Here is a 15,228-nt window from a genome sequence, read left to right as displayed (position 1 = left end):
TCTCATTGAACTTATTGAATATTGAAAGGCCTAGATAGAGTGGACGTAGGGTAGTTTAGGACTGGGCGCACAGCATCAGAATAGAAGGGCGCCCCTTTAGAACAGAACTGAAAAGGAATTTCTTTAACCAGAGGGTGGTGAATCCTTGCAATTCATTACCACAGATGGCTGTGGAGGCCGAGTCGTTGGACATATTTAAAGATTGATAAGTTCTTAATTAGCAAGGACATTGAAGGTTATGGGGAGAAAGTAGAACAATGGGGTTGAAAGGGATAATAAATTAGCCATGATGGAATGGCAGAGTAGACTCGATGGGCCAAAACGCCTAATTCTGCTCCCATTTCTTATGCCCTTTTGAACCTCCTACTGCAGCAGTGAGGTTGAAGACATCCTTGAACACTCCAGCAAGTTGATTGGCACGTTTTCAGTACCCTGCCAGGTATACCATCTGACACTTTCCAGTTCACTCTGTTGAAGGATGTTCTAGCGTTGGCCTCCAAGAATTACAGGGTCATCAGGATACACTGAAGATTTCCACAGGTGTAGTGCACTCCCTTTCAATAGGCTACCTAAAGTCTGCTGAGCTTGTCGGGGACTGAAGCATCACCGCCCATTGTGCAGTTGGGTTTCACTTTTCAGATAGTAGTAGCATGCATACACTGCCACAGTGGATATGCATCCAATTATGCCTCTAACCTCACACAGAGTTGTCTTTTCACTCTCAAGATGGCCTTCTACGTCACACCCAGACTTCTCGTATGGTACTGGATTGCTAGCCTCAGCAGGCTGCAAATCTCTTGATACATTCACAGCTTCTGTTTGGGGTACTTCCGGTATGTTTTCAAAGGCACACAGTTATCCACACAGGTTTCAATGAAGCTGTTGATGACTGCGACATATTCATTCACATCAAGATGAATCCCTAAATATGGTCCAATTCACCAATTCAAAGTCCTCTACCACTTCCCTGCACGGTCCTCACTACTGGTGCTTCAGTTATCACCTTGTATACCGGTTGGGTAGCCTCCAACTTGATGGCATGAACATTGACTTCTCTAACTTCCATTAATGCCCCTCCTCCCCTTCTTAGTTCATCCCTGATATATTTAGTTTTTTCTCCCCCTCCCCTTTTTTTCTCTCTGCCTGTTCTCCATCTCCCTCTGGTGCTCCCCTCCCCCTCCTACTTTCAAATCTCTTACTATCTTTCTTTTCGGTTAGTCCTGATGAAGGGTCTCGGCCCGAAATGTCAACAGCACTTCTCCCTATAGATGCTGCCTGGCCTGCTGCGTTCTACCAGCATTTTGTGTGCGTTGCTTCAGTTATCAGTCTCTGTTTATATGCTGGGAGTAGAAATACAGATGCAGTGAAGTGAAGTACAGCAGGCAGTGAAGAAAGCTAATGGCATGTTGGCCTTCATAACAAGGGGAGCTGAGTATAGGAGCAAAGAGGTCCTTCTGCAGTTGTACAGGGCCCTGGTGAGACCACACCTGGAGTATTGTGTTCAGTTTTGGTCTCCATATTTGAGGAAGGACATTATTGCTTTTGAGGGAGTGCAGCATAGGTTCATGAGGTTAATTCCCAGGATGGCAGGAATGTCATATGTTGAAAGATTGGAGCGACTGGGCTTGTATACACTGGAATTCAGAAGGATGAGAGGGGATCTGACTGAAACATATAAGATTATTAAGGGATTGGACATGCTAGAGGCAGGAAACATGTTCCCAATGTTGGGGGAGTCCAGAACCAGAGGCAACAGTTTAAGAATAAGGGGTAGGCCATTTAGAACAGAGTTGAGGAAAGACTTTTTCACCCAGAGAGTTGTGGATCTATGGATTGCTCTGCCTCAGAAGGTAGTGGAGGCCAATTCTCTGGATGCTTTCAAGAGTTAGATAGAGCTCTTAAAGATAGCAGAGTCAAGGGATATGGGGAGAAGGCAGGAACGGTTTACTGATTGTGGATGATCAGCCATGATCACATCGAATAGTGGTGCTGGCTCAAAGGGCTGAATGGCCTACTCCTGCACCTACTGTCTATTGCATGTTCAGACCTGCCAAAGTGCAGGCTTGGGATGGAACAGTAAGCATGCTTGACAGTGGTGTAACAGTGATTATGTGTGTTGGATCCATTGGTTCCACAGTGGTATGTTGGTGGTAGTTCATCAGAGACTTCTTCAAACTAGCCTGGTTGAGGTGCCCTGCAGTGATGGGATGGCACCAGGGTGTGCTGTCTCACGACTGTTGATCACAGCACTCGGCTCCTCCACTGCAGTTTTGACATTCCCTAGGATCCAGAGATCTAGATTAAACCTGTAACACCTAAGCCATTGTCCCACATAGCTTCTCAAAAAATGTCCCAATCCTGCTCTTTCACAATATCACACAGTATGTCACTGCCTCCTTGTACAAACGCTCAGCTAAGTTTCGCCTATCTGGAGCAGTTTGCGCTATTTTTGAAGAATACGGCAGACAGTTCATCTGTTCATGGAGTGTGTATGCCTAAAATACTTGTGTTTTTTTATTTTGATTTCAGCCTTTTATATAGTGTTTAAATCTAGATCGTTTATATACTTTATGTTAAATCGCTTATAGGATTTCAGTGGAAAAGTATACAAGATGATATGAAACATAGATCGAATGGTGAGTCAAATAAATGTATAAGGGATGTCACAGATGACATCTATAATGTCATCTATATAATGTCACAGATGAGTTTTTTTTTGCACAGTAAGTGGTGGGTGTGTGAAACATCCTGCCAGGGGTGGTGGTAGAGGCAGATAAGTTAGGGGCATTTATGAAATTCTTAGGTAGGCAAATGGATGATAGAAAAATGTGGGGCTATGTAGGAGGGAAGTGTTGGATTTCTCAGAGGAGCGTAAAAAGTCTGCCTAACATCGTGGAGCTAAGACTTTAATATATATTCACTGAAACAAATAGTGATTTTACCCAACTGTGCATTAATAACAATCTTTATTTCCCTTCAACCTTCCACTAAAATTCAAGGCCACCAAATCCGACCTCTGCAAAATTCTTATGGTGTCTAAGGGGTTTACACAAAGTAATTTATCCCAGTAATAATGAACATTTGCAGAGCATTCTGTCAAACTTTGAAACATTATAAAGTGCTTTACAGTTAATGAGCAACTTTTGAAGTGCAATCAACATTGTGAGGTACAGCATTAATAAACTGACCCCAACCTGATGTTGAGTGGTTAATTGAGTAAACATTGGCTGGGATACCACTGTAAGATCTTTGAAATGCATTCCGGAGGTGCCTTGGTTTAATGTGCAGCTGCAAGATGGCTCTCTTGCTTGGCAGTAAGCCTGCTGCGGCTGCCCAGCTGGATTTTGTAGTCTTGCCTGTGATCTTGCAACTTTTTAACTTGAAGCCAAAGGTGGCATTTTTGAACAGAAATTGGCAGACAAGGACACCACTTTAGAAATGCATACACTGAGACAGGGAGCCTGGAGCCAGGATACAATGGGGAGAATAGGCAAGCACAATACTTTGAGAGGCCAAGTACAAATAACTTGTCTGTGATTGGCGGGAGGCGCTATCTATCCCCTCTCACCTAGATTCACCTATCATCAACTAAGTTTTATAAGTTCATTTATTATCAAATTCTTCTTCTCTAGGTAGCCATGAAACAGAGAAAGAAAAGAATGGCAACACGATCATCAACCCCTAAATCCCTCCTCCCGGCACAAAAACGGTACAGGCACACTGACCCCCAAATTCCCCACTCCTACACATAGAAAACAAGAAAGATTGGGCAAAAAACAAAGAATATTAAAAAAAAACTACAAGACTGACAAAAAAGTCAGTGGGACTGAAGAACGAGCTGCCATCTTATGTGGTAAATGTGGGCTCACTCTTAAGTTTTAAGAATAAATTGCATAGATACATGGATGGGAGAGGTCTGGAGGGTTATGGACTTGTTACAGGTCAATGGGACTAACGCAGGGGTCGGCAACGTTTACCACTGAAAGAGCCAATATGGACCCATTTCCCACAGAAAACACTGGGAGCCACAAAACCCATTTGACATTTAAAATGAAATAACACTGCATACAACGGTTTATTTTTGCCTTTATGCTATGTATAAACAAACTATAATGTGTTGCATTTATGAAATTGATGAACTCCTGCAGAGAAAACGAAATTACATTTCTGCATGCAACAAAAACATTTTGAACTCCGAAAAAAAAGACGTTGGGTTGAAGGTTACTCCATAGTTAGCCTACCTTGGATCGAAGAATTAAAAGAAAGCGCGCACTGGTGGGTGTCAGGCATTGGCAGTGGTGATGTATATTAATAGCGATAAAAAAACACGTTGTAGAGGTGTGCTACACGCAGCGCTAAAATAACGACACTGCAGTCAAAGATAACTTTATTCGAACTAAACAGCCTTGCTTTAAAGCCTCCCTCAACCCGTCCCCATGGGCGCGGATGCTCCAAAAGACACGTACTCACAAACCCCCGTAGGCTATCTCCCTTAGCCGGAATGGTGGCTAATTGTGAGCCGGTTCAGATGTGCCAGGAAATGGGGTCCCCACAACGTTTTATTTAGATTGTACAAGATCACCATAATCTTCAAATTTCGAATTACATTTCAAAAACTAACAAACCACGGGGGGGCCGCAGCACAGAGATGAAAGAGCCGCGGGTTGCCAACCCCTGGACTAACGGAATAAAGTTTCAGCACAGACTAGAAGGGCCAAATGACCTTTTTTCTGTGCTGTAGTGTTCTATAGTTCTGGGAAAGGAGGGAATGGTTGGTAACCTGTATACTGTGTCTAAGTCCATATCCAAAATGCAGAAAACCTGGGCAATATTCTCTAGGCACACCAGCAGGCTTTTTCCTCTCCAGCAGCAGAGCGATCACCAGCGATCAAAAGGCAGTCTCCCCTTGCAGGTAGCAGTGTGATCTCACCAGCAATAAAAAGGCAGTTTCACCTCTCGGGCAGCTGAGAAATCTCACCAGCAATAAAAAGCCAGTCTCCCCCTCCAGCAGCAGAGCTCACCTGAAATATATGGTTTCATGATCTATCCAGAAGATGCCAACTGAAGGACTGTTTAATGCAGATGCCATCTTGACATAAGTTCTCACTTCACCAGCTTGTACTCTTCCCCATAATCCTCCCCCCACCCTTTTATTCTGATTTCTGCCCTCTTTCTTTCCAGCTATGATGCAGGGTCTTGCCTGTAACATTAACTATTCATTTCCTGTCAGTGATGCTGCCTGACATGCTTTCTCCACATTTTGTGCATTGTTCTAGATTTCCGGCATCTGCAGTCTTCCCTCTGTCTCCAATTAACAAAACCAGTAGAGCAAATCTCAATCTCCATTTCTACATTTAATAACTTGTGTTAAAATACACATGAGAGTTTACCAGAGTCTATCAGGTCACTAATTCAACTGCATCAGCTTAAGATAGAATAAAATCTGATTGTTTCTGTAGCTCTCACCACCAACCCCCTCCTGCTTCCACACCACAGTATATTCACGATCGACTTATTTTACCTCCCTGTTGTCCAGTGAATAGGAAGTCCAGCTGTGGTACCTTCCCAAACACCGGTAAGAACTCTTAATTCAGCAGCCCCCACAGGTAGATTGAGGGTGTGGGGAAGTTGTGAGGTGGGGAGGAGGGGATATTATGCCTCAGTACATCTCACTGTGTAATGTACTTCAACACTAGTCTGGACACATTATGAAATCAAACTACAATCTGCACAGTTTAATGTCCATCATACTTAACAAATTATCACTCTTAAAACCCTAAGTTGGATGAGGATTACTATTAATTAAAATTCCATAAAGCAATTTAGTCCCAAGAGGGTGGAAAAGCAGGTATCAACAATTGCAACTTTAAACAATTCTGGCTTCAGTGGGTTTATAACCCCTTTGGAATAAACAAGTCTGATGTTAAAGATTAATTTATTGATTCATTCACTGGGTAAGCAGTTCCAAGCAGAGATTTCACTAGTAGCATTTAAGGACCATTAATTCAATAATTCTGAGCAATATCAGTGTTTGTGCTAGCTTTTCTATTATGAGGAAAATTCTTGAGACAAACTTAAAAGAGTACATGACTGTGGCCATCCAATAAGGGTCAAAATAAAAATTTGATTTCACAGTACACAGCAGCATATTCCATGAAAAGTAGAAGCAGAGAAATAGCAGATAAAGGCCCTTCAACCAACAAAGTCCACACTGACCATCATACACACACACTAACACTAATCCCATTTTTTAAAATTCTACTCACATTCTCATTAACTCCCCCTAGATTAGACCAGAAAACATAGCAGCAGAATTAGGCCATTTGGCCTATCGAGTATGTTCCACCATTTCATCATGGCTGATTTATTATCCATCTCACACCATTCTCCTGAATTCACCTTGTAACCTTCAATGCTCTTATTAATCAAGGACCTATCAACCTCCACTTTAAACTCAATGACTTGGCCTCCACAGATGCAGACACCCTGCTTCCTCAACACTATCTTCCCCTTCACCTATTTTCGTATTGTCTGCAAACGATCTTACCACTCACTTTCACATCCAATTAATTGCTAACCCATACACATTTATCTATTTACTTATTTTTGTTTGGAGATACTGTGCGGAATAGGCCTTTCCAGCCCTTAGAGCTGTATCACCCAGCAATAACCCACAACAATTTAACCCTTACCTCATCACGGGACAATTTACAATAACCAATTATCCTACCTAATACATCTTTGGACCATGGGAGGAAATTGGAGGACCTAGGGAAATATACAGAAACTCCTTACAGAGGTGACCGGGATTGGGGTTTGGGGAGAAACTGGAGCACTCATAGAAACCCACATGCTCACAGTTAGAATATGCAGACTCTACACAGGCAGTGCTGGAGGTCAGGATCGAATCAGTTTCTGCAATAACATTCCTGTATTAATCACCACAGGGAATGGGTAAATAACTTGAAATTATTGATATAAATGCTGCAAATTCTCTACAGGTTAGGCAAGATTTGTGAAGAGCGAAACATAAAAAGGCAAAGACTGGTATTTGAAAGATCAACAACTAAATGTTAACTTGATTTTTCTCCACAAATACTGCTGGTTTGCTGGGTAACCACCAATTTCTCTTTCATTACAAATTTCCAGCATGCAGATTTATGTCCTATAGATCCAGCTGGATTATTTTCTCCCATCTAACTCACTTATCTACTATTTACACCTCCTCTAGCTGAGTCAAGTTAATTAGTAACCTGGCAGGCATTGGTATACATTTAAATGTCTCCTAAAATAAATTAAATAAAGAGAGAGATTTGGACTGCTGGGTTTTGTTAATGCTATCTTTGTAAACAATTAAATTATGTCCCCTCTCACAGAAATTATTTTCACCGATATTTCCTCTGGTCTCCTCCCTATTCCAGATCACCCCCCTCTTGTTCCAGAGCTTCATCACACTACTTGTTTACTTTCCAACTGGTACCTTTCATTAGAGTTTGCTACTGACCAGATACATTAACTCTGTATAGATACTACCTGACCTGTCGAGTATCTCCAACATTTTCTTTTTTTTCCGGATTTCCAGCATCTGCAGCTTTTATTTTGTTTGTTTTTGGAACAGAGAGCACTACAGCACAGTGCAGGCACTTTGGCCCAAGGTGCCCTGGTTATCTAAGAGTTTCCTAAATGCTAATGCTTCTACCACACCTGGCAGGGTGTTAAATTTTGAACTTAAGTTTTCTAGACTCATTTTTATAATGAATGTGTCTTGATGAATTTTGTTGTACCAGGTGAATATCTAGGCCTTTGTATTTAAATTATTAAATGCAGATTGGTGACTCCAGAGGTTATTTAAGTTCTAAACAAGGCTCAGATTTGTCACTGAACTTTGTTGGTGGGAAGAAAAAGTGAATGCAGTGACCTCACCTTCAATTTCATTCTTGGGCTGTAAAGGTCAATGGCCAGGACAGGGTTGGTGTGGAAATGGAGTTATAGGGAAGGGCTGTGATTTCCTTCCTTCACGGGAATAGGATTTTGTGATTTTCACTAATGCCAGATTTTTATTTAAAATTTTAAAATATTGAATGAAAACTTTCAAATGTGACATGGGATTTAAACTTGTATCTTTGGATTACTAGTGCAGGAGTCTGGTTTCAGGAACAGTTGCACTATTTTTGGAGATGGTTAAAGATGAACTGATTGAATACACTGTATTTCTTTCACCAGCCACATAATCAGTAACAATGGTGCATTTTGGTAAGAAGAGCTGAGCGTCAGTAGGCATTATGTAGGGTATTCAAGATTCTTGCAATACTCCAAAGGATTTCTTTATGACCTAGACCCTTTGCACAAGACCTCAGTGCATTTAGGCACAATAAATAGTAATTCACTTGACTGCTTGTGACACTGAGCATTGTTCCAGTGACGACGGCAGTGTGTTCACACAGGGTTCACAATGAAAACCCACTCTGGAAGGAGTAAGTACATAGCTGGTGTTTTGTTTTAAAGTAAGTACTTACTACATTACATCATCCTGTCTTTAAAATTATAAATAACTATCATGTTATAATCATTATTTACCATGTACAGAGCTCAAATTTTAGTATCATTACATGCAATGTCCTTTCCAAAAATTTCCAGTGTTGTGCCTCTTTTCTCTGCCGTCATCACCCTGTCATCATCATCATCATCATCATCATCTCCAAAAGTCTGTTCTTGAAAGCTGGCAAAGGTATGCGAGCGAGCAGCAGCTTGTGCTGCCAGAGCTGAGGTTAGATGCAGGGAGGCTGGTCCATGCCTCTCTGTGAGTCTCTGTCTGACAGCTGTCTGTTGCTGTTCAGGGCAAGCTGATTGAGGATATTCTTGCTTTTCTTTAGACAAGTTTGTGGTGTCTGAGTGGCAAGCTAGGCTGCCATCTGCATTCCCGATTCTACTAATACCACTGAGGATGGTGCTGTCACTGGTGCTGTTCAATTGCATATTGGTGGATTCTGATCCTGTTGCCTTGCAGCATTGCTGGACATCTGTGAAGACATCTAATTGACTGAGGTCTATCTCCTGCAAATGCTCATCACAACTCTGATGACCTCTGTTATTTGCATCCATGTCCTGAGGAGCCACAGATTCTCTCACTGACTGTGTCAAGTCCAATGATGAAAGTGTTTTCAGAGCAGCTATTAAAGAAATTTGAGACATGGCACGGTTAGCTTAATAGATTAATTAAAAAATGGCACTTTATAATTAACTCATTCTTACTCATTTTATGTTACCTCTAGAGATTGCAGCTGTCACATTCATTTGCGACAGCTCTTTACTAGTGTTAATTACTTACATGCCTGCAAGGACACCCACAGAAAAGAGAGCAGTAGGGAGGTGAATTAGATCCTGGCTTCTCAGAGCTGGTGTGTGCATTGATGACCCTGGTGTTTTAGAGCTGGGCTTCACTAGACACATCGCTGACCCCAACAGCAGCATGCCCATTACTAGTCCTGGTGTTCTGGAGGTAGGAAACACAGACCTTGGTTTTCCGGACATCGGGAACACAAGATCCATTACTCTGTTACTGATCCCAGTGTTCAGAGGTTGGGAACACAGACTCATTACTGATCCTGTTGCTCCAGATGTGGGGAACACCAGATCCTGTTATTGATCCTGATGTTCTCGATGTGGGGAACATCGGACCCCATTACTGATGCTAGTGTCCCGGAAGCAGGGAACATCAGACCAATCACTGATTCCAGTTTTTTGGAATCACTGAGTCTGCTCATTAGTTTCCCTTTGACTGGTGATGGTGACAGTCTCCCCACAGTCCATCACCCACTGTGTAGATACCACTTCTGAATTAGGCCACCCATTCCTACTGGTCTGGATACAGATAATGTTTTCTGTCTTGGTGACAATTTCCTTGTTTTAACTCCTTTATCTACTTGCCAGTCCAGGAGTTCTTCCAGCACCTCCCCTTCCACTGCCTCAGAATAGACACTGATATTTATCAACCTGCTGCAACAATATTTTTATCTATTCAGACTCCCCCATATGATTGCTCTCAAGACTCACATTGTATACGACTTGCTGTTCCTGAAATGAAAGCTGTCCATTAGAACATAGCACATTGGAGCTCTTTGGCCCATGAAGGTGCACAAACCTTTTAACCTATCGTAAAGTAGCCCTCCATTTGCGATCATCCATATGCCTATCTAAAAGTTTCTTAAATACGCCTAAGTACCTTTACCAGTTTCACGCACCTACCATTCTCTGTGTAAAAAACTTACCTGTGACATACCCCCTATACTTTGCTCCAAGCACCTTAAAATTATGCCCCCTTGTATTAACCATTTCTGCCCTAGGAAAAAGCCTCTGGCTATTCACTCAATCTATGCCTCTTATCATCCTGTACACCTCTATCAAGTGTTCAATTTGACATTGGTATGTGGTGCCAATTTTCTAGCAGTCCAACAAAAGAGTGACCAAGACATCATTCACATTTCCACTGACCAGCTGTGCTACTGGTACAGAAGCTGTGACTGAATTCTGCAGGTGAACCCCTGACTCCCCCTACCGTCTGACTGACTCATTGCTCGCAAGAGTTGCCAGGTCTCAGCACCAGGAAACAGCCTGGACACATCCATCACTGAAACTAAATGTAATTTGAAAGAGTTCTGTTAAAAAGCTGTTATAGACATGGTGGGCTGTTGAATTACCAAATCCCTCCAGTGACTCACCTTGGTCATTGAAAAGAAGTTGCTTCCACTTCTGCCTCTCCAACTCAGATGCCTTGAATCCCAGCACACTCTTTAGTTCCAGAAGCACTCTCCTAGATTCCTCCCTTTCTCGCCTCTCCTTTTCTCGCTCTTCTGGTGAGAGGGTGTTATAGACACCACTTCTGAAGTCCCCATCCGAGTCAGATTCTTCTACATAAGCCTCAAGCTCCTGCATACAAAAGAAAACACAAAGATCACCAATATGCCACATCTAAACAAGCCAATTACAAATAGACCAACAAATATTCTGATTTCAAAGCTAAGTCACCATGTGATAAATGTAAGGAAATCCTATTAGATAAATAAAACTTGGCTTTTGCTTGCCAAGTGTACAACGGTACATCTAGAGAATTTTGATCATGCAAAATAGCAAGTTTAGTCTGCTCTAAAATATGGGCAAAATGTGCCTGGTTTGGCATACCATACCCTATGGCTCAAAGATAACAGATTTCATACTCAGATACATAACTGTGATGTAACATTGCTGACGATAGGATAAAAAAAATACATAGGAGCAGAATTAGGCCATTCCGCCCACTGAGTATGCTCATCATTTCATCATTGATGACTTAGTATGCCCCTCAACCCCATTCTCCTGCCTTCATCCTATAACCTTTGAAGCCCTTACTAGTCAAGAACTTACAATCTCCATTTTAAGTATACCTAATGACCCAGCCATGTGTGGCACTGAATTCCACAGATTCATTACCCTTTGGCTAAAGAAATTCCTCCTTTGCAGGTAGTGGAGTGAGCCGGGAGTAGAGTGGAGACCTAAGGGCTTTGGCTCAACGGGCTTCGGCAGAACCGGGTGAGGCGAGGAAGACCGGAGCTGCAGAGCTCTCACAGCTAGTTGCTTGGTAAGTATTGGTATCCTGCTTCCTTTTACACTTATAACTTTAAAAGTACTGTTAAATAGTGTGATAGTTAGCTGTATTGGGGCAAAGGGTTCTTGCATAACTAATACTAGTACATTAAATTAACTATATAGCATGGAGCAGGTGATGTGTTACTGCTGCGAGATGTGGGAACCGGTAGACCCCATTGAGGGACACGGCGACTACATTTGCAGCAAGTGTTTGTTGCTCGAGGAACTCCAGCTTCATATTGATGAGCTGCAGTCCGAGCTTCAGACACTGCGACACACCAGGGAGGGGGAGAGTTACCTGGACTCTGTGTACCAGGAGATAGCCACACCTAATAGATTAACTAGTATAGATTGCAGTCAAGCACAAGATGGTGTGGCTATGAGTGAGGAAAGTAGGGGAATCCAGGAGGTAGGGCTGGAGGAGATGCAGGCCTTGCTCTTGTCCAACGGATTCGAAGCTTTAACTCCCTGTGAGGGCAGGAGCGGGGACTGTGGGGAGGATGAGCAACCTGCCCATAGCACCATGGAGTGGGGGGGGGCATTCCAGAGGGGGGAGTCAATAGAAATGTTGTAGTAATAGGGGACAGTATCGTCAGGGGGATAGATAGGGTTCTCTGCAACCGAGAGCGAGAGTCCCGAAGGCTATGTTGCCTGCCTGGTGCCAGGGTTAAGGACATCTCTTCTGGGCTGGAGAGAAACTTGCAGTGGGAGGGCGAGGATCCAGTTATCTTAGTACACATCGGTACTAATGACATAGATAGGACAAGGAAGAAGGTTCTGTTACAGGAATATGAGCAGCTAGGGGTCAAATTAAAAAACAGAACCTCAAGGGTAATAATCTCTGGATTATTACCTGAGCCACGAGCAAATTTGGCTAGGTTAAATAAAATTAGGGAGTTAAATGCGTGGCTCAAAGACTGGTGTGGGAGAAGTGGGTTTTGCTTCTTGGGACACTGGCACCAGTACTGGGACAGGAGAGAACTGTTCCAGAGGGACAGGCTTCACCTGAACCGGGCTGGGGTTAGTGTCCTGGTGAATCATATAACTAGGGCTGCAGAGAGGTCTTTAAACTAACTAGTGGTGGGGAGGATTCTAGAGAGCAAATAATTAAAAAGACAATGGAGAAGGTAATGGATGTAGGTAAAAGTGGAGGAATAAAAAGACAAGTGTGTCAGGAGGGGAAAGAATGTACGGAGATAAGCTTAAAGTTGTACAAAAGGAAAAGGTAGGAAATAAGTGTCAAACATATTTGAAAGTCCTTTATTTGAATGCACGTAGTATTAGGAATAAAATTGATGAGTTGACGGTACAAATAATTACGTATGGTTATGATATTGTGGCAATTACGGAAACATGGTTGCAGGGTGACCAGGACTGGGAATTAGACATACAAGGGTATTCGACAATTAGGAGAGACAGGCAAGAAGGAAAAGGAGGTGGGGTGGCTATGTTAATAAAGCAAGGAATCACTGCAATAAAGCGAAATGATATTGGCTCAAAGGATCAGGATAACGAAACAATTTGGGTAGAAATAAGAAATAGTAAAGGGAAAAAAGCAGTGGTGGGAGTAGTCTATAGGCCTCCAAACAGCTGTAACTCAGTTGGTCGGAGCATAAATCAGGAAATAGTTGGGGCTTGTAATAAGGGAACAGCTATAATTATGGGGGATTTTAACTCTCATATTGACTGGACTAATCAAGTTGGACACGGCAGCCTTGAAGAAGAGTTTATTGAGTGTATTCGGGATGGGTTCCTTGAACAATACGTTACTGAGCCGACAAGGGGGCAAGCAGTCTTAGATCTAGTCCCGTGTAATGAGACAGAACTATTAAAAAATGTCCTAGTAAAGGATCCCCTTGGAATGAGTGACCATAACATGGTCGAATTCCATATTCAATTAGAGGATGAGAGGGTTGGATCTCAAACAAGCGTACTGAGCTTAAATAAAGGAGACTATGATGGTATGAGAGCGGAATTGCTTAAGATGGATTGGGAAAATAAATTAAAGGGTAGATCGGTACTTGATCAGTGGTGTATATTTAAGGAGTTATTTTACAACTATCAAGAAAAATATATTCCACTGAAGAAAAAAGGGTGTAAAAGAAATAATAGTTATCTGTGGCTAAGTAAAGAAATAAAGCAAAGTATACGACTAAAAAGAAAGTTATATAAGGTAGCTAAATCTACTGGGAAGATTGAAGATTGAGAAGCTTTTAAAGATCAGCAGCAAATAACAAAAAGATTGATTAAGAAGGGGAAGATAGATTATGAAAGTAAATTGGCGAAAAACATAAAAGCAGATAGTAAGAGTTTTTATAGTTACATGAAAAGAAAAAGGGTGGCTAAAGTAAATGTTGGTCCCCTAGAAGATGAGACCGGGAAATTAATGGTAGGGGACATGGAGATGGCGGAAACGCTGAACAAATATTTTGTATCAGTTTTTATAATAGAGGACACTCAAAATATCCCAACACTGGATAAATAGGGGGCTCTAGGGGTAGAGAAGCTAATTACGATTCAAATCACCAAGGAAATGGTACTTGATAAATTAATGGGACAGAAGGTGGATAAATCCCCTGGACCGGATGGCTTGCATCCTAGGGTCTTAAGGGAAGTGGCGGTCGGGATTGTGAATGCATTAGTGATAATTTTTCAAAACTCGCTGGACTCGGCAATGGTCCCAGCAGATTGGAAAAATGCTAATGTAACTCCTTTATTTAAAAAGGGCAATAGACAGAAGGCTGGGAATTATAGGCCAGTTAGCCTAACATCTGTGGTTGGCAAAATGTTGGAATCGATAATTAAGGAAACAGTAACAGGGCATTTGGATAAACATAGCTTAATAGGACAAAGTCAGCATGGCTTTACAAAATGGAAGTCATGTTTGACAAATTTGTTGGAGTTCTTTGAGGACATAACATATAGGGTAGATAAAGGGGAACCAGTGGATGTGGTGTATTTGGACTTCCAAAAGGCATCTGACAAGGTGCCACACCAAAGATTATTACTTAAAGTAAAAAATCATGGGATTGGGGATAATATTCTGGCATGGGTGGAGGATTGGCTTTCTAACAGAAAACAGAGAGTTGGGATAAATGGTTTATTCTCAGACTGGCAGTTGGTGACTAGTGGTGTTCCGCAGGGGTCAGTGTTGGGACCCCAACTCTTTACAATCTATATTAATGATTTGGAGAAAGGGACTAAGTGCAACGTATCAAAGTTTGCTGATGACACAAAGATGGGAGGGAGTGTAATGAGTGCGGAGGACATTGAAACCCTGCAGGGGGACATAGATAGGCTGAGTGATTGGGCAGACATTTGGCAGATGAAATATAATACTAACAAGTGTGAGGTCTTGCACTTTGGCAGGAAAAATAATAGAGCAAGTTATTATCTAAATGGAGAGAAACTGGAAAGTGCTTCTGTGCAAAGGGATCTGGGGGTCCTGGTGCAGGAAACACAAAAAGTTAGTATGCAAGTGCAGCAGGTGGTCAAGAAGGCCAATGGAATGTTGGCTTTTATTGTTAGGGGGATGGAGTATAAGAACAGGGAGGTCTTACTGCAGTTGTACCGGGTATTGGTGAGACCACACCTGGAGTACTGCAT

At 42.2% G+C, this 15,228-nt stretch overlaps 2 protein-coding genes across 5 annotated transcripts in view; one reads left to right on the top strand and one right to left on the bottom strand.

The window, feature by feature from the left end:
- Positions 1-5,918: 5,918 nt before the first annotated feature.
- Positions 5,919-15,228, bottom strand: part of vezt (vezatin, adherens junctions transmembrane protein) — a 114,718-nt gene continuing 105,408 nt past the window's right edge. For all 4 annotated transcript variants that reach the window (XM_059987775.1, XM_059987777.1, XM_059987776.1 and 1 more), the window contains 2 exons: positions 10,719-10,926; positions 5,919-9,170 (listed from right to left, as the gene is read on the bottom strand). In XM_059987775.1, coding sequence (XP_059843758.1) covers positions 8,590-9,170; positions 10,719-10,926 — 789 coding nt within the window. In that variant the 3' untranslated portion in view covers positions 5,919-8,589. The remainder of the gene's footprint in view (positions 9,171-10,718; positions 10,927-15,228) is intronic.
- Positions 9,158-14,131, top strand: LOC132403935 (uncharacterized). Its single transcript, XM_059987800.1, has 2 exons — positions 9,158-9,198; positions 11,497-14,131. Exon 2 carries the CDS (start codon positions 12,809-12,811, stop codon positions 13,826-13,828), a length of 1,020 nt encoding a protein of 339 aa, XP_059843783.1. The 5' UTR covers positions 9,158-9,198; positions 11,497-12,808; the 3' UTR covers positions 13,829-14,131.

The sequence above is a fragment of the Hypanus sabinus genome, chromosome 13, assembly GCF_030144855.1.
Source record: "Hypanus sabinus isolate sHypSab1 chromosome 13, sHypSab1.hap1, whole genome shotgun sequence".
Taxonomy (NCBI): Eukaryota; Metazoa; Chordata; class Chondrichthyes; order Myliobatiformes; family Dasyatidae; genus Hypanus; species Hypanus sabinus.
Note: the sequence above shows the minus strand (reverse complement) of the source record. Positions and strands in the feature narration are given on the sequence as shown.